The sequence below is a fragment of the Pimephales promelas genome, chromosome 15, assembly GCF_988280905.1.
Source record: "Pimephales promelas chromosome 15, fPimPro1.hap1.1, whole genome shotgun sequence".
NCBI lineage: Eukaryota > Metazoa > Chordata > Actinopteri > Cypriniformes > Leuciscidae > Pimephales > Pimephales promelas.
The window spans coordinates 35,897,910-35,919,283 of NC_142783.1; the positions used below are offsets into that span (position 1 = coordinate 35,897,910).

A 21,374-nucleotide genomic window follows, 5' to 3' on the forward strand; every position below is an offset into this window, starting at 1 on the left:
ACTGTTATTAATTCAAGTCACCTTTATTTTTACAGAGTGTTTCAGAGCAGCTTTACAGTGATAACAGGGAAATAATAAAACAAAGTTTGTTTATAAAAGAAAATAGCGTCACTGTCCAGCTTAAGTAGTGATGGTTTATTTTTGCTGTAAAAAAGTTAGTAATTTAAGTTAATCTATATATAGACCATTTCACAAGATGTAAACAACACGGGTCCAGAAACACTTCCTGTTTCAGTTTGTAACTGTTTTCTTTATTTCACATGTAAAGAAAACATCTTAAAGATGTTTGTTTAACTTTTTGATTCAGTTTTAAATGTTCTGTTGGTTGTATTTTATCCCAGCTTTTATGTAGTGTTAAAAAACTGAAACAGGAAGTGCTTCTGGACCAGTGTTGTTTACATCTTGTGAAATTGTCTATATATATATATATACAGGACGTGTATATATATATAGGCGCTCTGAAGAAAACAAACTGTGATGTCGTCGATAAGTACATGTAACAAGGACACTGTAAAATAAAGTGTCACCCAGTTGCTTATTCTAAAGCGAGTCACTGGGCGGTTCTGAACATGTTCTGTGGTGTTCTGCTGGCCCGTTTCTCCACAGCGCGCCTCAGCTTCGGGGGTAAACACTGGATCTGGGACTGAAACACACTGGAATGGTTTGCAATGAAGTCCTGGCACAACCTGTTGGAATAAAGCACATTAGTTGTGTGTTCCCCGTGATGTGTGTGTGGTTGTTCTGGATCGTACCGGATCAGCGGGTACGGCTGGGTCTGGAACACCAGCGCGTCGTTGCAGTGGCCCTGAAACACACACCGTTCTCACTCACACCTTCCTCATGTTAGCGGGATTCATGTGTGTGTCAGAAGCTCGAGACTTACTTTGTCCACCAGAAGAATATAATCATGACTCCCTCCGAACACAATCACATCCGAGTCTCTTCCGGGACAAGCGCTGTGCCAAAGCCTGAGGAAAGCAGACTATATAGAAACCTGTAGAAATACAACAAAACTGTAGATCGTTAAACTCCATCATCTTTCACCAACCGTGGCTTGTCCTCGTGCGGATGCTCCTTCCTCGCCCATCCTCGCGTCTCCAGATCCAGCAGCCAGCCGTCGCCTAACACACCCAGCACGCGTCCTAGTTAGGGTAGGTTGATCTGTAGTGTGTGTGTGTGTGTGTGTGTGTGTGTGCTGATACTCACTCATGGGTCTGCAGTCTTCACTGAGTCCACCGAACAGAAAGAGTGAGGAGTCTGACACTGGTGAGAGAGTGTGCCATGATCGACCCGAGGGAGAGACGCTGCAGGAGACGCTGAGAGAGAGACCGGCAGAACACACACAGATAGATCTGCTTCAGGTACAACACACACACACACACACTCACTGTGACTCACTCACACAGATGCTGACACTAACCCTGACCCCTAACCCTACCCATCACATAACACTTTCTTCTGTATTTTTACTTTTATTATGTTTATTAATCAATTTTCTAAAGTATAGCTAAACATTCCCTCTCTCACACACACACACACACACACACTCAAACACACATAGCTGGCAATGGAAAATATTACTTCTGTTCTGAAAGATGTCTTACATTTCTGACCATGTCCATGAATTCAAATCCAGACAAAATACATCACATGTTCTAGTTTCCTGTGTAGAAAACAAACACAAGCATGCTAACAGAACTGCACATGACAGTAGTTCTGGAGTGATCAGTAAAGGCAGGAGTGTGTGTGTGTGTGTGTGTGTTAGAGCTGAGTTCAGAGACGCCGCAGCTGTAACAGTGTGAGTGATGTTTCTCTATTAAACACAATAGTAATGGCGCTTTTCCAGTCCTGGTCCGGCTCAGTACGGTTGGGCTCGCTTCGCTTTAGCTCGGTTTGCTTTTCCACTGCAGTAGTGCCGCTTCAGTGAGGAACGTCTGCACTTCGCCCACTGGCCACGATTCAGCCATTTCTTTTTTGGAAGTTTTCTTTCTCTCATTTTTATTCAAGCTAGTCGTTTTAGAACAGGTGCTACCGCCGTGGCTGTTACTGGCTATTTAAATCTAGCGGGTTTGTCTCGCAAATACAATGACGCAGGTAGTGACGATTCAGTGGTCCAATCAGTGGTCAGCAGTGTGTTCACGTCACATTTTAGTGTCGGTATGGTGCGCTTGGATCCTCAACAGAGGTGGTGCCGTTTAAAGCGAGCCGTGCCGTGCTGTGGAAAAGCGGCATAACTCACCTTTATTCTCCCTCCACATACGAAACCTTTACTGCCGATCGTAGCACTAGCGTGAGCGGCTCGCGGTGCAGGAGCGCGACCCTGTCGAACAAACACACACACACACACACACTCATCTGTGTCTAGCATTCACATAGCTGGTAATGCAAAATATTAGTCATTGATTCATAGTGCTAAATGACGTTTGAACGACTTACGAAGGTCTGAGGTTCAGTCCACCTTCTGCTATCCGGATCGAACTCGTGCGTTTCGTTGTTCCACCCCCAGAAGAGGTCCTCGGCCTGCGAGAGAAAACCGACACTGATATGGATCCGTTTCACATCGCTCTTCGTCTGTGAGCAGTTCCATATCGAGCACATCTACCCATGATGCTTCATCCACAGCGAAGCTCCTCGGGTCCCTGATGTCGCTCCGCAGCTTGTGGCCATATCCACCGAAGTAGACCATTCTGGCAGGACATCGAAACTCAATACAAACATGACCATCCTAATATATATTAATGGATGAGTTGTATCAAGCGCTGACCTTCCTTTATGAACCCAACAGGACAGTTTGTCTCGCGGTGACGGGGCAGACCCGGACTGGGGCTCGAGCTTCCTCCAGCTGAACGCCCCATCGTGGAGATCGACGGAGTAGAGCTGAAATTAGACATTTATTCAGAACCTAATGGCTTAGACTGCTGCAAAAGAACAGAGTCGGCACTGAACAAAGCTGTACTTCATTGGTCTGTCCATCATCACAGCAGCCTCCGAATATATACAGGAGTCCGTTCACAATACAGCCACAGGTCCCGGAGAGAGACGGGGGAACCGTCCCAGACATCCCACGCCTGACCCTTCAGAAGAAGAGAGAACTCACTTAAAGCTGCAATCCGCAGTCAGGGTTAGGGCAGATATCTCTGTTCGAAATCTTTGCAGTTATTCGAGCTTTCCGTGGGTTATGCCTCGGCACGGCACAGCGCGGATGAATCCAGTGTTTGAGGAGAGCGCGTGTCTGTCAGTCGCCGTGTGGGGACTGGCATTCAGAATCACAGATTATACATTTTTTGGAAGTATGACCAACATAATCATTTTCACCGCAAAATGTCATCTGAACAAGTAACATCCACTTTTGTTCTGGTTCTGACTAACTAGGGGAGAGAAATCATTGCAGACTGCCTAAAACGCACTGATTAAATCTAACGATCGCTTATCATATCATGTAAAATCGTGCAAATTATATTTTGTTCTTAAATTGTTAATGTTCAACATCAGGATTGCGTGACTACATTTTAATGCCCTTCTGATATTTATCCTTGTATTCGCACGGGCCGGTGGGGTCAAGTGCTGCAGATCCTCCAACATCCTCACAGTCTACTTGCTGAGACTCTTCTTTATGTGATTTTACTGATGTGTGTGTACAGATGTATGTGTGTGTACAGATGTGTGTGTGTGTGTGTGTGTACAGATGTGATGTAATGACGCAAAGACAAGCTCGAGTCTCCCGCGGAAATCCACCAGTACAGAACCATTGGAGTTACAAACATTATTATTACAAGCTTGCCGTTTTTAATCGAGCTAAGGCAAGCAGAGAGTTTTGAACACTGACAGCTTATTTGCTCAAAAACATTTTTTGGATAATTTTTAACCCAAAAAAGCTACGGACTGCAGCTTTAAGCTCAACTTACACATACCAACAACAACAGAGAAAGCAATGCGCGCGCACGCACACAATTATGCTTGTTGACAGTCAAAAATCATTCTTACCATAACCCAGTTTCTAAGTCATACAGCCAAAGCTCGTCATTTGGAAGAAAAACTTCATGTTCTGCCACCGACTTAAGAATCAATCATTAGAAAGAACAATAATTTGTATCTGTACAGTAAAATAAATATGTGAAATATTCAAGATTATTATTATTATTACCACATAACCACCCCAGACATATAAATACTGTCCGTCCGCCGCCGCGGTGTGTCCGCTTCTCTCTCGAGCCACTGTTTCACTCATCACGATTATTAATAGTGCTGATATTAGTACAGTAACCGAGGGACTGGATCTGGCAGCTCGTGTCACGCGCAAAACAACAACAGCCACGCGCGTGCGCGTGTGTGAAAGAGCGCTTCTGTGTTTTTAGTTTTCTGTCTGTCATCTTAATCAATTGTTTTACAAACAAAGAATCTTATCTGAAACAAAACTAATAACGTTACTAAAAAACAACAACAACTGTTAACAAAGAGGAACTAAACACGGCTTTTATTTTGAAAGGTGTAGTAATGTAACTGTAGCTGAGGAACTAAACGCGGCTTTTATTTTGAAAGGTGTAGTAATGTAACTGTAGCTGAGGAACTAAACACGGCTTTTATTTTGAAAGGTGTAGTAATGTAACTGTAGCTGAGGAACTAAACGCGGCTTTTATTTTGACGTGCGATGTTCCGGAAGCGCCAGTAGCGCGGGAGCGGTAGATGAAGATGGACGCGCGCAGAGTGAAGCTGAAAGTGAGCGCGGGATTTAAAATGCGCGGATTAATCCTGCGACCGTACGTGGAGCTCAGTTCATCAACATTGGTTTATTCGCGCCGTGTTCGCCAGGGTTGTTGTGCAGTGATGATTCGTGTTTCCCCCGCAGGGAGTCCAGCCGGTTTCTGCTGCAGGTTCTGGAGTCCGTCAGTGACGCGGATCTGGATGAAGTTCTGGAGAGAATCTTAGATGCTGTTGAAAAGCAGCCTCGTATGTCTGTTTTTACCACCACCACCATCATCATCATCATGATGATGATTGTTATTGTTTTGATGATGATTGTTGTTATGATGATGAGTTCTGTCTGTGTTGTCAGTGTCCTCCAGTATGATTGAACTGTCTGTGGCAGAAGCGGCTGTTCAGGACTGCAGTCAGTCGTGTGATGAGACCATGTAAGACACACACACACACACACACACACACACACACACACACACACACACACACACACACACACACACACACACACACACACACACACACACACACTGCAGTCAGTCCTGTGATGAGACCATGTAATACAAACACTCTCTCTCACAAACAATGTCTCACACACACGCACACATCTAACTCTATAGGATTTTACTGCCACGTTCACGTTCATGTTCTTGGTTTCAGTGATAACGTTTTCAACATTATCGGAGCCTTCGATGTTCCTCGATTCGTCTTCAGCTCAGAGAGGAAGAAATTTGTGCAGTAAGGAATCATTAAACAACATTATATGCTAATCAAGTGCATGTGGTTTGTTTTTTGAGTGTTAACAGTGGAATTTTAATATTATTTATGTTCTATTATGGTATTTATTAATAATTTGATTTATTTTCAATTGTTCAATTATTTTAATTATTTTCACATTTACAAATGTATGTACTTTTTACATCATTATGATTATTATATAGATTTAATTCATTTTAATTTCAGTTTTAGTCATTTATTACTTCATCTTAAATCCAAGGAATGTTCTATTTTATTTTAGCTTTATTTCTATTACTGAAAACAATTGTTTTATTGAACAATATCAACAATATGTATATATGTATATATATATATATTAGGGGTGGCACGGTTCATGAAACCGACGGTTCGGTTTGTATCACGGTTTTAGTGTCACGGTTTTCGGTTCTGTACGGTTCTTGTTATTTTTTTCTTTTAATCTTTAACACTTCAGAAATGTACTTCAGCATGTGATCTATAGCTTAATTATCCACACTTTAGGATACAGTATAAAAAAAATTATATTCATGCAATCATGCACAAACTGAATTTGACTCTTTGACTTTAAGCACATGTTGGGACTATCTCAGAGGAAAGCTAGGTGAGATTTAGATACAGCAAGAGAGAAGAAATTGACATGCTTTTCGTTTATTTGGCAAAAAAAAGGAGAATGTGTATCACTATCTCTACAAGAACTTGTGCATTTTTATCACACAAATCTTATTTACACAAAGAAATTAACTTGCATTTATGAACTGACAACTTTTGTAGCTCTTACAAAAATTCTATCTTTTAAAAGAAAAAAAGAGGAACTACACTGTCTTTTATGAATAAGTCAATATACATGAAACCTTATTGCCTATAATTAGGCTATAGAAATAGCAAAGGCCATAAACATAAAGTGAAAAGTTCAACCTCAACACAAAAAACAGTATCAACAATGCTTCTATTCCCAAAAAGTGAGGGTACCTTTTTTTCAGTTTAAATTAAAGTGCAGGATTTGGAAACATTTGACTGAAGCTCTTATCTAAACATAAAGTGCCACTGTAACGTTATATTAAAATACCATAACATGAAATCAAAAATGTCCCCACACACCGGACTTATAGACTTATAGGACGCTGGCGCATCCTCCAACTCCCTCATCTCTCCCACTTGCCATTTCTCCGCGTGCCGTGACCTGCAGCGCTCCATACTCCACTTTTACTGGCTTGTTTACTAACTTGAACCGGCGCTGCACAGAGCGATCGGTAATGACATCAAATACCGCGAAAGTGAGTGACGGAGCCGTCGTTCCCGCTCTAGTGTGATGTTATTTACCGGTCGCTCTGTGCAGCGCCGGTCCAAGTCAAACAAGCTTATGTCGCGCGAAAAGAAAACACACGTCACATACGGGCACGAGGTTACATTGCGCATGCGTCGAACCGTGAGACGCACACACGCTCCGAACCGAGACAAGCGAACCGAACGGTTCGGGTGTTTTTTCATGTACCGTGCCACCCCTAATATATATATATATATATGTGTGTGTATATACATGTGTGTATATATATATATATATATACATATATATATAACAATATTCATAAACGCCATGTACTTTGTAGGCGATGTGTTCAGGTCATGTGTGAATGCAGACTTGCGCTTCTCTCTGTGTGTGTGTGTGTGTGTGGCTGGTTTAGTGTCGGCATGACGACTCATGCGGTGCCGAAGCTGTGCGGCGAGTCCAGAGATAAAGCCGAGCTCTTCCGAGAGCGATACACCATCCTGCAACAGGCAAGGCCTCATATCTGCCTTTATTATCTCAACTGATATCATGATCTCCTCAATCACAGCGTGTAGAATTATACGATCACAAACACAGATGGACACAGGCTTCACTGTGCAGTTATTCAGGACGTCATGTGACCGCTGTGATTGTAATGCATTGTGAATGACTGAACACTCACCTGTCAATCAAGCGCTGCCCTGAAACGAGTCGGTCATGTCTATAGCGCTTTCACAACACGCATCGTTTCAAAGCCGCTTCACAGAAACTCCTAAAGTTTATAATATCTTCATGCCTAATAGTCACACTGAGCACATTAGAAAACTAGTGTTTTTATCTTCATTTGCAGTGTATAAATATGTACTAAATGAACCAGTATAATAAGAGCCGCTTGATTATCAGGGTGAGTGTCAGTGAGGGTCGTAGTGGAGAAATCACAGCACACACACACACACGTAAACCGAGTTTCTTTCTCATGATCTGTGTGACAGCGAACACACAGGCACGAGCTCTTCACTCCTCCGGTTATTGGTTCAACTGTAGATGAAGGGAGAAACAAGTTCCAGGTAAACATGAGCATCCCTCACCGTTGTAAGAGATGTGTGTGTCGCTGCTTGACGACCTGTGACTGATCCAGCTCTTCGTATTACAGCTGAAGACGGTGGAAGCTCTGCTGGGCAGCACAGCTAAAGTCGGAGAAGTGATCGTCCTCGGCATGATCACACAGCTGAAAGAGGTATCACACACTCGTGCTGTCTTCAGCTGTGGAGTGAGGTGTAGTGTAGCCAAGTATGGTGTTCCCCACACACACACACACACACATACATCAGCGAGTATTGAACACACACACATATACATTAGCAAGTATTGAACACACACACATCAGCGAGTATTGATCTGTGATGGAAAATATAGATGCTTTAACTTTTCAGAACACTTGCTTCCTGACTCCAGATGTTGATAAATCTCCATCCTCGGTTCTTTCAGGGCAAGTTCTACCTGGAGGACGTCAGCGGCACAGTGCAGCTCAACATATCAAAGGCAATATCCTTCCTGTGTTTGTCATGGTCACACGTGCTGCTGTCTTACAGGATGTTTCCGTTTGTTCCTTAACGCTCACACCAGTTTCACAGCGGCCTTTACACAGAGTCCTGCTTCGTTCTGGCTGAGGGTGAGTCTCTGTCCCGCTGCCGTCCAACTCCAGACCCTGATCTCTGTAATCACATGATCTGATCTCTGTCATCACATGATCTGATCTCTGTCATCACATGATCTGATCTCTGTCATCACATGATCTGATCTCTATAATCACATGATCTGATCTCTGTAATCACATGATCTGATCTCTGTAATCACATGATCTGATCTCTGTAATCACATGATCTGATCTCTATAATCACATGATCTGATCTCTGTCATCACATGATCTGATCTCTGTCATCACATGATCTGATCTCTGTCATCACATGATCTGATCTCTGTCATCACATGATCTGATCTCTATAATCACATGATCTGATCTCTGTCATCACATGATCTGATCTCTGTCATCACATGATCTGATCTCTGTCATCACATGATCTGATCTCTGTCATCACATGATCTGATCTCTATAATCACATGATCTGATCTCTGTAATCACATGATCTGATCTCTGTCATCACATGATCTGATCTCTATAATCACATGATCTGATCTCTGTCATCACATGATCTGATCTCTGTCATCACATGATATCTGATCTCTGTCATCACATGATCTGATCTCTGTAATCACATGATCTGATCTCTGTCATCACATGATCTGATCTCTGTCATCACATGATCTGATCTCTGTCATCACATGATCTGATCTCTATAATCACATGATCTGATCTCTGTAATCACATGATCGGATCTCTGTAATCACATGTTCTGATCTCTATAATCACATGTTCTGTCTGTATTCCCAGGATGGTACGAGGATTCTGTGTTCCACGTCAACGCGTTTGGGTTCCCACCCACAGAACCCTCTTCTTTCACCAGGTGTGTATTAGCTGTTATTCACTGTAACTTTAGCTCACATGGTTCTACATCCACATGGTGTTTTCTTGTCTGCGTACAGGGCATATTATGGCAATATAAACTTCTTTGGTGGGCCGTCCACCACTGCGGTCCAAGCGTCAGCCAAACTCAAGCAGCTGGAGGAGGAGAATGAAGACGCCATGTTTGTGATGGTGTCGGATGTGTGGCTGGACCGTGTGGAGGTCCTGGAGAAGATACACACCATGTTCTCAGGTTTGGATTCTTTGTGATCCAGTTTAATGTTAGACAAACTACCGAAAACAAGCTCTAAACACACTTCCAGATCAAGTACATTTAGCCTTGTCGTTTACAAACCTGATGGTTGAAATGTGTTTGTCCCTGTGTTTAAGACCGAACCGAACGTATAACAGGACTTTCAAGGTGAAATCGCAGCAGTTAATGACCTGATCTGCCTTCAGTTGCTAATTCAGAATGATGTACATGTTCGACTGCTTCTGTTTCTCGTTTGAATAATTATTCTGTTGTCTTTTCTTTCCAACAAAATCTTTGAATTTTACTATGTAAATATTTACTATGCTTTCTAGATATTGATATCAGCATTGGCAATATTGTTTGGCCACTGCTAAAAATATTTAAACCACTAGTCAGCATCACTAATTGAGTAGTTGAGCTTTGTAATAAAAATAATGTGGTTGTTGAAAATTTCAAAAATGAAGTTTATTACAGCATAGCAGTGGCAAGGTACACAACGCACACACATATATATATATATATATATATATATATATATATATATGAATATTGGAGTGGAAGTTGGATCGGAGCAGATTATAATTTCTTATAGTTTGAATAGGCATTTATATTAATAATAAGTAATATGAGGAATGAATATTAATAATAATGTGGACTGCGATTGTGATTTAATTTTGAACCCAATATGCCAAAGTGTGATGATGATGATGATGATGATGATAAAAGGAGAGGTGCAGTGAAAGGCTTTTCCTTGAGTAAGCGCACCCTCTTCTCCTGGTGTGTGTGTGTGTGTTTGCTGCAGGATACTCCGCCATGCCGCCCACATGCTTCATCTTCTGTGGGAACTTCTCCTCCGCTCCTTACGGCAGGAACCAGCTCCAAACACTCAAAGGTTCCACATCTCCCAAGAGCTTTTGCTTGTGCACAATCATGTTGTAAAGGAACATTAACTGTTCATAGTGTAACAATGTTTTTATTTTTATTTTTCAGATTCTTTTAAAGCCCTTGCTGATCTGATTTGTGAGTTTCCCAGCATTCACAACAGGTAAGATATTTTACTTGAACCTGAAAGCTTAAAGGGCATATTGCAGGTTAGAGGACCCAACAAGTCAATGCATAGAAAAATAATGTAGGAACTAGATTTTCTTTAAAATATACTTTTAAATACGCTATGCTTCTGGAGTCGTTTTTGTGAGAAAATTTGACTTCCGCGTCTGAAAATGGCCGTGACGTAATGAGCGGGAGAGCGGTCGATTCACACAACAGGAAAACAACGGATCGCGATGACATTTCGGACGCTGAGGAAATCTTCGTATGACGGACCAAGCCATAAAGTTATGAGCCTGCTATGCTAAAGAGATTCAGGCCCGGATAATGTTAGACAGAACGGGCTGTGGCGTGAGGAGAACCAGTGGACAACAGGACAGGTGTCTTTTGGTGAGAGACGTGCTTATAGATATACACGTTCGCTAACGATATACACTGTGCTCACAATACTGTACAGATTATTATGATCCTATTACAGGCCAGCAGACATTAGTATGTTTAGGGTAGATTTATACTATTAAATGTACTATTAAATCTCCCTTTTCTTGTAATGGAAACTTGTGGACTCGAACTTGAAGTCCTGACAGGCCGGAGTTTTTGCAACCTCCACAAACACAATAATTTACCATGACGGTGATAAATTAAAATACAAAAACTACCGAGAGCACACTTACTGACGAGCGCTGTCACTGAACACCAGCCGACTCTGCACCGAGCCGAGGCCGACGCGTCCTAACGTGACGTAACATGACGCGATGTTGAAACAAAAAGCCGTTTTTACGAGCAGTCCAAGAAACGTTCACTTTATCTACTAATTTAGTGCCCTTCTGTTGTTTTAAAACATTTTAAACCCTACTTTAACCCTCAGGTGCTCTTCGTTTCGGAGTCACACTTGTTATCTTCCCGGTCAAAAGTGACCGGACACCTAAAAATGAAACTTTCTCCATCCCAGTAAAACCAATGCAATTTATTTTTGTTCTATAATATTTATTCTTTTTAATTTAGTATTTTGAGACAGTTTGATTGAATTTATTAATATTTATGCAATATTTGTGGTTTATTTTTGCCATGAAAAAGTATATATATTTTTCTAAATATATATAATTTTTTTTTTTTAAATTATGAATGCTGTATTTTAGTATACTATAGCGTCTTGGCCTTCAGAAAAAAAATATTTTTTGAAGAAAATTAGCACCATCTAGTTACAGTATAGAGAAAAAGCATAGAATCATGGTGTAATCACTAGCCTTCGTTTCGAAGTCACACTTGTTATCTTCCCGGTCAAAAGTGACCGGACACCTAAAAATGAAACTTTCTCCATCCCAGTAAAACCAATGCAATTTATTTTTGTTCAGTTATATTTTTTCCTTTAATTTTGTATTTTGAGCCAATTTGATGTTACTTTTTAATATTTATGCAATATTTATGGTCCATTTTTGCCATTGAAAATAATACAAACTTTTTTATATATATACATTTTTTATTTAATTTTTTTTTAAGCAGTATTTTAGGTTAAAATAGAGACTAGGCCTTCCAAAAAATTAGATTAGCGCCATCTGGTAAGAGTATGGAGAGAAAGCGTAGAACCATGTTGTAACCACTAGATGAAATGTACAGTTCTCTATGGAGAGGCATGTGAATTCCCCAGCTGTTCATGGACACGTTTACTTATTTTTTTTGTTATAGGTGTGTGTGTGTGTTAATTTCAGTATTGAAGTTAGTGTCACCCCTTCACTGCTGTGAGCTTTTCCTGCATTATGACTGAATTATTGAACAGATTTCACATATTCTCACAACATTGCTCTTTTACAGACACAGTGGTTCATATAGGTGTGTGTTTATTTGTGCGTGTGTGCGTCTGTTTGTGAGTGTGGGTGAGTGTCAATATCGCAATCTTGATGTTTTAGAGTGTCACCCCTTCATTGTTGAGCACTTTTTTTCTGCATCATGGCCAATTTGTAGATTGCAAATTGTAGTTTGAAGTTGTAGATTGTTGTTTTTGTCAATTTCCCATTCATTTCCTATGGTCGGTCATGTTTGACAGAAGAGCAGAAGTGTATCTCATTTTTTTACGACCACTTAAAGTGCTCGAATCATGACCTCAATTGTTTTGTGTGTTCACATACATGTTGCCATAAAAGTCACGAAGTTTCGTAATTTTCTGATGAAGCAGTGATTTTTTAGAAATTCAAAACAGATTTTTTACTCACAATTTATTGGTGTTTTTGTGTATAAAAGTGTGTGTGTGTGTAGGGGTGGGTATGTCTGTTTTGCACTCTTGATGTTTTAGAGTGTCACCCCTTCAATGCTGAGCACTTTTTTCTGCATTGTGGCCGATTTGTAGATTGTACACACAAAAATTCTCAAAGTTTTTGTGTTTTTGTCAATTTCCCATTCATTTCCTATGGTCGGTCATTTTTGACCGAAGAGCACAATTGTGACTTAGCATGCTCAGATCATGACCTCAATTTTTTTGTGTGTTCACATACCCGATGGAATAAAAGTCACCAAGTTTTGTAAAATTCCGATGAAGCTGTGATTTTTAACATTTCAAAATTTTTTTCGGTCAGAAATGACCGAAGAGCACCTGAGGGTTAACTTTTCATATAGTATTTTCATACAAGGTTATCTATAAATTGAGAATTTTTTTTTACCTGCAATATGCTCTTTAAGACAAAGGTTTAGTTTTCTGATGACGCACAGTCAGGGCCGCCACACTTTTTTTAATGATCTGAGACAGACCAAAACAACAACTCATATTAGGCTATAACTAAAATAGACCACAATAGTCTTGTTTTGTTCATTTTATTCAAATAAAATACTTCACCGTATGATCTCAAGTCTCTGTTTATTTTCTCTTAACATTTCCACATTTAGCTAGTAGCCTATAATTTTTGTTAATCTGCATAGTTCGTCACAGTGGCTTTCTTGAGTAATAGGCACAATCAACGTAATATCATTACGTTCATCACAGTCCAAAGTAATACTACGGCAAAACCAATTTGATTTATGACTCTACACTTCATAAATATGAGTCACAAAAGCACCTGGTTTCCACCAACAATACAGCAATAATAAAAGCAATGCATAAAATACTGCAATAAAAATGTAGCAATGTAGAAGACAAATTCTCCATTCCTACCATCTCATTAGCTCCAGAGTCGTCTCCACGCGCGTTGTTGTTGGTCAAAGTCGTCTTTGTCAACGATTAAACTTTAAACTACTTCTTAGCATAAGCTTTTCTACAAAACCAGAGTTTGATTCTCAGCTTGCATGCAGTGTGCAGCTGCGCAAAGGAATTACGTATAAACAATACTATATGCTTAACTAAATGAATTGCACAGTTTTATGATTTATTTATACTTGCACACAAACTGCATATTGTAATTTGAAGAAATAAAAATACTAACACAAAAATAACAAATTGAAAGGTCTGCTGCTGGAGACTTGCCATTGGCTGTTGAATGTGAATAATTAATGAGGTAGGTCTTTGTAAGGTTTGGGTGCTGTTTTGGGATGTTTTAACAGTCATTTATGAAGACTATTATATTTCAAGGTACGTTCTGTCTAATAATGTGTTGAATAATGAATTTCTAAATCATTTCTGAAGATAATGTTATACTTTCTTACCATTCTAGAGCTTACCGGCGTTCCTGTGAGATAAGTTCTGCGGAAACGACTAAGCTTTACTTGACAGTTATTACAAACATAAATATCTAAAATGCTTTTGAGTGGGTGGGCACGGCGAGTAGTTTGGGGGGCACTGCCCGGCGACGGGCCCGCGAAGCTTGAGTCCGGTTAGGGTTAGACTTCACTGACTCCCTTTCAATGTGTTTTTGCAGCAGTCGTTTTGTGTTTGTTCCTGGACCAGAAGACCCGGGGCCCGGCACGGTCCTGCCCAGGTATAGTGTTAGGACCAGTGTTTCATCATCATCATCATCCTCACGCTGAACCTTCTTCATTTGTGTTGGAGTCAGTCACCGTCTGTGTGAAATGTCTTTGTGTGTACAGACCTCCGCTGGCGGAGCATCTCACAGAGGAGTTCAGAGAGCGCGTGCCGTTCTCCGTCTTCACCACCAACCCCTGCAGGTGAGCTAGCCGACGTGTGCTGCGCTACCGTTGCTCTTCATCATCATCATTCGGTGATCACGCTTCTCTTCCTGTTTCAGGATACAGTACTGCAGTCAAGAGATGGTGGTGATTCGAGAGGACCTCGTCAACAAGATGTGCCGAAACTGTGTTCGACTCCCAAGCAGCAACCTGGATATCCCTTCGCACGTGAGCCTGAGCTTTACACGCGTATTCAATCGGTTCATCATAGAAAACAATTTGACTAAACCACTCGATTCATATGGATTACTTTTACAATACACTAAAATGCTTGACGACATGCAGTAAGTTTCATCCGTTTGGTGAATTTTCCATTTTTTACAACAGTTTGTGAAAACCATCCTGTCACAAGGTCACCTGACGCCGCTCCCGCTCTACGTGTGTCCGGTGTACTGGGCGTATGATTACGCCTTACACGTTTATCCCGTTCCTGATGTCATCGTCTTCGCTGATAAATACGACCCTTTCAACGTCTCCAACACAGACTGCCTGTGCATCAACCCGGTACTCAAGCCACAGCTGTGTGTGTGTGTGTGTGTGTGTGTGTGTGTGTGAGAGAGAGTGATATATGTAGTATGGCTGGACTGATGGGGACTAATCAGGGTGTTAGATGTGAAATCTGTTGATGTCTTAATCTTTCAGGGTTCTTTTCCGAAAAGTGGATTCTCCTTTAAGGTGTACTATCCGTCCAACAGAACAGTGGAAGACAGGTATGATCATTGAGAAAGACATTAACATTTACTCTTTTGAGAAGACTGCTTTGAATATAAACCCTCAGATTTCTCATTGTTCGTTTTACAGCAAATTGCAAGGGCTTTAAACCAGAAGATTCATGGAATATCACACTTTATGTGCTTCCTGTTTTTAATTTTGTCATTTCCGTTGCAGTCTTTAACATGTACATTTCTTTTTAGACTGTTACAACAATTCCATATGGTTGTTTGATTTGATTGTGTTGATGCACTTTTAAAGTTAAATAAATATAACAAAAATATGGTTGTTGAATTCATTTCAGGCTTATTTCTTCAACATGTCTATGCACATGTGGATCATGTCTTAGTTTGCTTATAATCACATATACAGTATCTAGTATACATGAAGTCTTGGGTGCATCTAAACATTTTGCACTTGGGTATAAAAAAAAGTATAGAAAGTACAAAGAATGGTGAATCTATTTTATACTGTGTACCGCAAGTACAGTATTTATTATAGTGTTGGATGTCTCTGTATATTCATGACTTGGACAATGTAAAAATAAAGCAGTCCAACTGCAAAAGGGCAAAGCAAACTCTAAATGAAAAGCTTGTTCCATTGAGAATCAGTCCGAGAGATTCGTTCTGCCTCAGCATCGGGTCTTCATGTTGGTCCGGCCGAGTCCAGCCAGCTTTATAATATCTACAGTCAGTGGTGCTTTATACAGTACAGATTGTGTTTCCAAGCAGCTTTACAGTTATAACAGGCAAATCATTCAATGATGGACACCGAGTTCAATTCAGCTATAAAGACAATGTAGTGATTGTTCAGCTGAAGTCAGTTCAGTGTTGATTCAGTTCAGTTCTGGAGAAAACAGTGATGTCATCATCCAGCTCAGATCAATAATATTGCTGAATATTGTGGAGGACTTTATCCACATCACAGGCGATGTCATCTCGGGCCAGGCAATGGGAAACCCCTCTGGTGTGGACAACACAGTCCACACTTCTTACGGAAACTGGTTTATTCGACAAAATGGGTTTAGGTCTTTGAGAATTTGGTTCAGAGCATGGGGTTTAGTGTCTTGGCAATTGTGAAAAAATGTGAAAGAAACCTGTTCCGCAATGTAAAACTTTGATCACTCTCATGAACATGTACATAGTAAAACGATTGACATTGAAAAATGACACTGAATGATTACAATATTTAATCCAAATAAATAAATGTTTGTGTTTCTTACTAATGTTATTCATCTGTTCTCACACACTTCAACGTCGCAGTCACTAATGTAGACGATCACTGACACCCTGTGGTAAAATAATGGTGTGTTTTTAACAGCTGCAGCTTTCTCGGATTGGCTTTGTTTGGATTTAAACTTCATGTTCCGATGAGTTTTGAAAATTCTGCACACGGTAAACATCAGAATATCCCTTATTCTGTCAATAAAAATTTCCCAAATATAAAATCTTATAACAGACACTCATTTTAGATGGCGTTTCTTCAACTCATTGGCTGCGTTCCAAACCGCATACTAAATGAGCAGGTACTTAATTTCAATAAGTACTATACTTACTCCGTGATTCTTCTTCTTAAGATGTAAACAACACTGGTCCAGAAGCACTTCCTGTTTCAGTTTTTGAACACTACATAAAAGCTGGGATAAAATAAAACCAACAGAACATTTAAAACTGAATCAAAAAGTTAAACAAACATCTTTAAGATGTTTTCTTTACATGTGAAATAAAGAAAACAGTTACAAACTGAAACAGGAAGTGCTTCTGGACCAGTGTTGTTTACATCTTGTGAAATGGGCAGCTTAGGTTTCGTCATTGATCTTATTTTCCCAGGTATTACGTGAATAAGATTTTACTTTATTCCCCATAAAGCTTGTGTCTGTAGAGTTTAAAAAGACTTTAAATCTTTAGTGTTCGTGAGGTGCATCAGAACTGAATTGATGAGGAATCACACACACACACACACACACACACAATACAACTGAGCGATTCACAACTGGTCATTCGGGCTGCAACGAGTGTTTGTGACAATTGATTGTTTTTTCCTTTATACTTTCGATTAATCAAATAAAAAAAAAAACCCCATTATTGTCAAAGTTTTCCTGCCACTTCCATATCCTGACAGTTTTGATCCTGCTCTGATAAACAAGATATTATTTGCATTGTTTAAAGTTTTTAATGTTTTAATAACACTTTTAAAAACAATACACTGTAAACCTGTAGGAGATAAAAGTGTATGTCCAAAAATTAAAAATTTTTTTTTTTTTTTTTTTGAAAACCAGGACATCACTTTATAAAAAACGGCTAGGAAGGACGTGAAAAAAAGACTGGGATAACAGGACTGTTGGTCACTGGTCACGCTATTGCTGCATAACTTCTGATTTTGAAATAAAAATAGCGAGTGTTTGTGGTACAGCTCACGCACTGCAAATGCAGCATATGTGAAAGCACTTTAGCGCGTGCGGCTCCTGTACCGGATACGCACCGCAACACTCACCGCATACGCACTGCAAACGGAGTATGTGTGATGTGTGAAACGGGCGTTAGACTTGGATAACACTGGGAACACCGAACAGTGATGGCAGAATGACAGCGAAAGACACAGGCTCGCCATAGGGAGCTGTACCGTGGAAGAATACACATATGGGATCACCGTAGGGATCGCAACATATAGACCCAGCCTAACACAGGTTCCACACTGCTGACGAGTGATAGGCCGAGCACCAGACGCTCCGCCATGTACAACGCTGAGGGGTGTGGAGGAACTCAACAGAGTCCGGACAAGGAGAACTCAAGGGGTTAAATAATAATAAACGTTCTATGGGAGGAAAACTATAGCCTACAGACAAGAGCTATAACAATGCTCAAAGTTTTATATTAATGGCATTTCCTATATATATATATATATATATATATATATATATATATATATATCATTATTTTAATTTATTTGAAAGGGTTTTGTCTCTAAATATTTAAAGATAACACTGTGTGTCACATTAGTAGGGTTAAAAATATAAGAACTTAAAATAACCATAAATGTATTGGTTATGGTACAATCACAAAATAAATGGACACTTGATTCTTCAACATGAGCAAGTTTCATCAATATCAAGATATTTACAGAAACATGAATTAAACCTGTCGCTCATATCTTTTAAGTTGTTGCGCTTGGGATAACATCAACATGGCAGATGTCCAGATATCATTTATACTTAATGTGATCAGGCTATAAAGTACCTACACTTTTAGCACTCATCAAGTTCATTGAAAATAAGTACCTACCCAATGAGTATGTGGTTTAGAATAAAGCCATGGTCCAGCCATATCAAGGCAAGACAAGTTTACATATCACTCAAAACTGCAATTCCCAGAATTCCTCCTGCTCATCACCTGCACTTAATTACCCATCCATCATCCTCACCTGCACCTGATCAGCACACTCATCGCCACAGTATTTAAACACACCTCAGACACTTTGTCTGGTTTAATGTGGATTACTCACCGGTCTGCTAACCTGAGTTATTTATCCTCTGAGCTTTCACAAAGATCCTGTCTCCTAGTTCCCTCGTCTGTTCTCTACCTCTGATGCTGAAGTTTCAGCCTGTCCTATGAGTGTGTGTGAGTGTGAGTGTGGAGGTGGTCTGAGCAAGGATGCAGGTCAGGCACTTGAGATTTTTTTTTGAGCACCCATTTATTTTTATTGTCTTGTTAATGCACTTTCTCACACCTCATTGTTTTACAGCTGTCTGATGTCTCAAAGTCCCGAACCTGACTTGGTCAATCCCAAGACAAGCCAAGTATGACGATTGGATCAAATGTAGACCTGGATTTGATCAAAGAACAAAGTGACACCACCTCCCTCTACCAACTTCACTAAACCTTGGAGGGGTTTGGGAGAGCAGGAATACTTGTGTGCTATGGTCATTAGATGTCTTTATTGAGGTAAATGTAACATCGTGTGACTGTAGTCACTCCGGCTGTTATTGAACTTTTATCCGCAGTTGAAAAACACTGATTGGTCGACATTACAGTGTGTATAAGGCATAGATTTCAGTAAGTTACTGTCTTTCAACACGCACCTATTGATCATTAGTGTTTTTCTATTAACTAGGATTTTAAAGCGATTTGATCTGTTCACGTGCCGCTTGAACTGTTACAGTGATCGGACACATTTAAAAGCGCGATATTTATTGTTCGAATTTCATAATAAAATTAACAGAATCCGAGAGCTGTGAATTTGTTCCATATCAAAAGTAATCTTCTCTGTCCAGTCTGTTCGGTGTCCTCTTTGCTTTGATTTTTCTCTGTGTGAGAAAATGGGCGTGTGTGTGTGTGAAAAGTGTTAGTTGTGAGTCCATTGTCAATGTGAAATTTGGCAGCTCTGTGTTAATCTTTTATTTATTTTTTATTATTATAATTATTTTTCTAAAGCGGTCTTGAAGTTTGTTCTTGTTAATGTCGATGTGTAGGCTACTATGTGTGAATGTGGATTGTAATCTGCAAGTGTGCCATTATTTGCCTTTTTTTTTTAACCTAGTAGTACTTCCAAAACTCTTCTCTTTCCCCTTTAAACTACTTGTATTTATGCATTTGTCCTATTTGTTTTAGTCAATTTTAGTTGTACTTCTCAGAATGGTTTCAACGTGTCTTTATGCCACCTTATTTTAGCCTTTGCTCCTTTTCTTCATTTTGTGTTTATGCACTGTTGTCCTTTTCAATGTGCCATTTGTTTAAATTTATGATTGTCTTTGTAGCACTTATGTTCCTTTGCTCTATATATAAACTTGCAGCTTGAGGTTTCACTGCAAAGCAGTCGGTTAAGTGTTCACTGCGCGTCTCTTCACAGTGGGCTGCCAGATAAATGCACTCAACGGTCTGTGGGGTACAACAATGTTAGCCTCTTCTTATGCAGTCAGAATTTGATGAACTCAGGTAAGAAGTGGACATCCAGGGGTTTAGGTTCACACAGCAAACAGTGCATCACATCACTTCATCTCAACAATTCAGCACTCAGTGGGAAATACACATATATATGGCCGTCGCCCATCTTCTGAACTGGCATTCACATCAAGAGGTCCCACAGACACAAGAGGAGGCAGGACTACTCACAATCTCTCACAAATGATCTTCTGTCCCGTGGTTACCTCCTTCTCAGGTAGGTGTTTTTTTTATTATTTTTTTTATTTTTGTGTTGGTAGCTCTGTCGAATTGATTCATCAATCCTTGATTTTCTTCTTTACTGCTTTCCTGGTGCTTGTGTTCTTGATGTTGCACAGGTTCCCGAGATCCTGAACGGTGACGAGCGCGTCAGAGCTGTTGTACTGCACGCGGGAGCGAACGACATCAGGCTGTGGCAGACAGCCTTTCTGAAGGACTACAGGAGCCTGATCGAGACGGTATGCAACACATTGCCTGAAGCAACGATCATTGTGTCTGGACCGCTTCCCACATACAGACAAGGACAGGAAAGGTTCAGTAGACTATCTGCACTAAATTAATGGTTTATGTTATTGTGTAATGAACAGAAACTGCTCTTTGTAAATAATTGGACTCTGTTCTGGGAGAGACCGAGGCTGTATTGTGCTGATAGACTTAACCCCAGCAGAATCGGCAGAGTCTTTCCTTCACTCTTTAACTTATTTCTTATGTGCACATCTAACCTTTTCTGGGTCTTCTTTAAATAATATTTTTTAGATTATTATTTTTTTCCAATAAGTTTCTCTAGTCGTCTTCTATTTGTTTATGTTTTTTTCAAAAAAAGAAAACAAATTTCTAATCCTTAAGCACATCCACGCACATGTTATTTAGCAGGTGGTTAACTGTTCAATTACTGGCCAGAATTGAACAGTTAAAGCCCCACGTTGGGTGCCATGTTTTACGGTGTGTGTGCTTTAATCTTAACACCTTTAACCTTATTATTTATTATCCTCAGGTTAGGTCGAGTAAGTCAAATCTGCCCTAAATAATAAGCATTCGAATGGTACTTACAATTTGTTCAGATGACTTCTCTGT

At 40.1% G+C, this 21,374-nt stretch overlaps 2 protein-coding genes across 7 annotated transcripts; one reads left to right on the top strand and one right to left on the bottom strand.

Annotated features, from left to right (window-relative positions):
* Positions 1 to 352: 352 nt before the first annotated feature.
* Positions 353 to 4,362, bottom strand: LOC120477713 (kelch domain-containing protein 1). 5 transcript variants are annotated; one of them, XM_039669450.2, is made up of 13 exons: positions 4,145 to 4,360; positions 3,985 to 4,055; positions 2,957 to 3,074; positions 2,765 to 2,877; positions 2,603 to 2,687; positions 2,437 to 2,520; positions 2,240 to 2,320; positions 1,605 to 1,663; positions 1,207 to 1,316; positions 1,049 to 1,121; positions 884 to 968; positions 753 to 805; positions 353 to 686 (listed from the first exon to the last, which is right to left on the bottom strand). In XM_039669450.2, exons 1-13 carry the CDS (start codon positions 4,226 to 4,228, stop codon positions 551 to 553), a joined length of 1,152 nt encoding a protein of 383 aa, XP_039525384.2. In that variant the 5' UTR covers positions 4,229 to 4,360; the 3' UTR covers positions 353 to 550. The 5 variants fall into 5 exon arrangements, with proteins under 5 accessions (XP_039525384.2, XP_088976775.1, XP_088976776.1 ...); XM_089120649.1 differs by lacking the exon at positions 753 to 805 and having other exon boundaries at positions 4,145 to 4,362; XM_089120650.1 differs by having other exon boundaries at positions 353 to 805; positions 4,145 to 4,361.
* A 244-nt stretch (positions 4,363 to 4,606) lies between these two features.
* On the top strand, positions 4,607 to 15,639 carry pole2 (polymerase (DNA directed), epsilon 2). 2 transcript variants are annotated; one of them, XM_089120656.1, is made up of 19 exons: positions 4,607 to 4,757; positions 4,847 to 4,947; positions 5,054 to 5,129; positions 5,356 to 5,433; positions 7,134 to 7,227; positions 7,711 to 7,785; positions 7,872 to 7,955; positions 8,207 to 8,274; positions 8,353 to 8,390; positions 9,171 to 9,243; positions 9,323 to 9,495; positions 10,298 to 10,387; positions 10,486 to 10,540; positions 14,385 to 14,444; positions 14,554 to 14,631; positions 14,712 to 14,820; positions 14,980 to 15,156; positions 15,295 to 15,362; positions 15,454 to 15,639. In XM_089120656.1, exons 1-19 carry the CDS (start codon positions 4,684 to 4,686, stop codon positions 15,470 to 15,472), a joined length of 1,590 nt encoding a protein of 529 aa, XP_088976782.1. In that variant the 5' UTR covers positions 4,607 to 4,683; the 3' UTR covers positions 15,473 to 15,639. The 2 variants fall into 2 exon arrangements, with proteins under 2 accessions (XP_088976782.1, XP_039525375.2); XM_039669441.2 differs by lacking the exons at positions 4,607 to 4,757; positions 4,847 to 4,947 and having other exon boundaries at positions 5,036 to 5,129; positions 8,207 to 8,263; positions 8,342 to 8,390.
* The last annotated feature ends 5,735 nt before the right edge of the window (positions 15,640 to 21,374 follow it).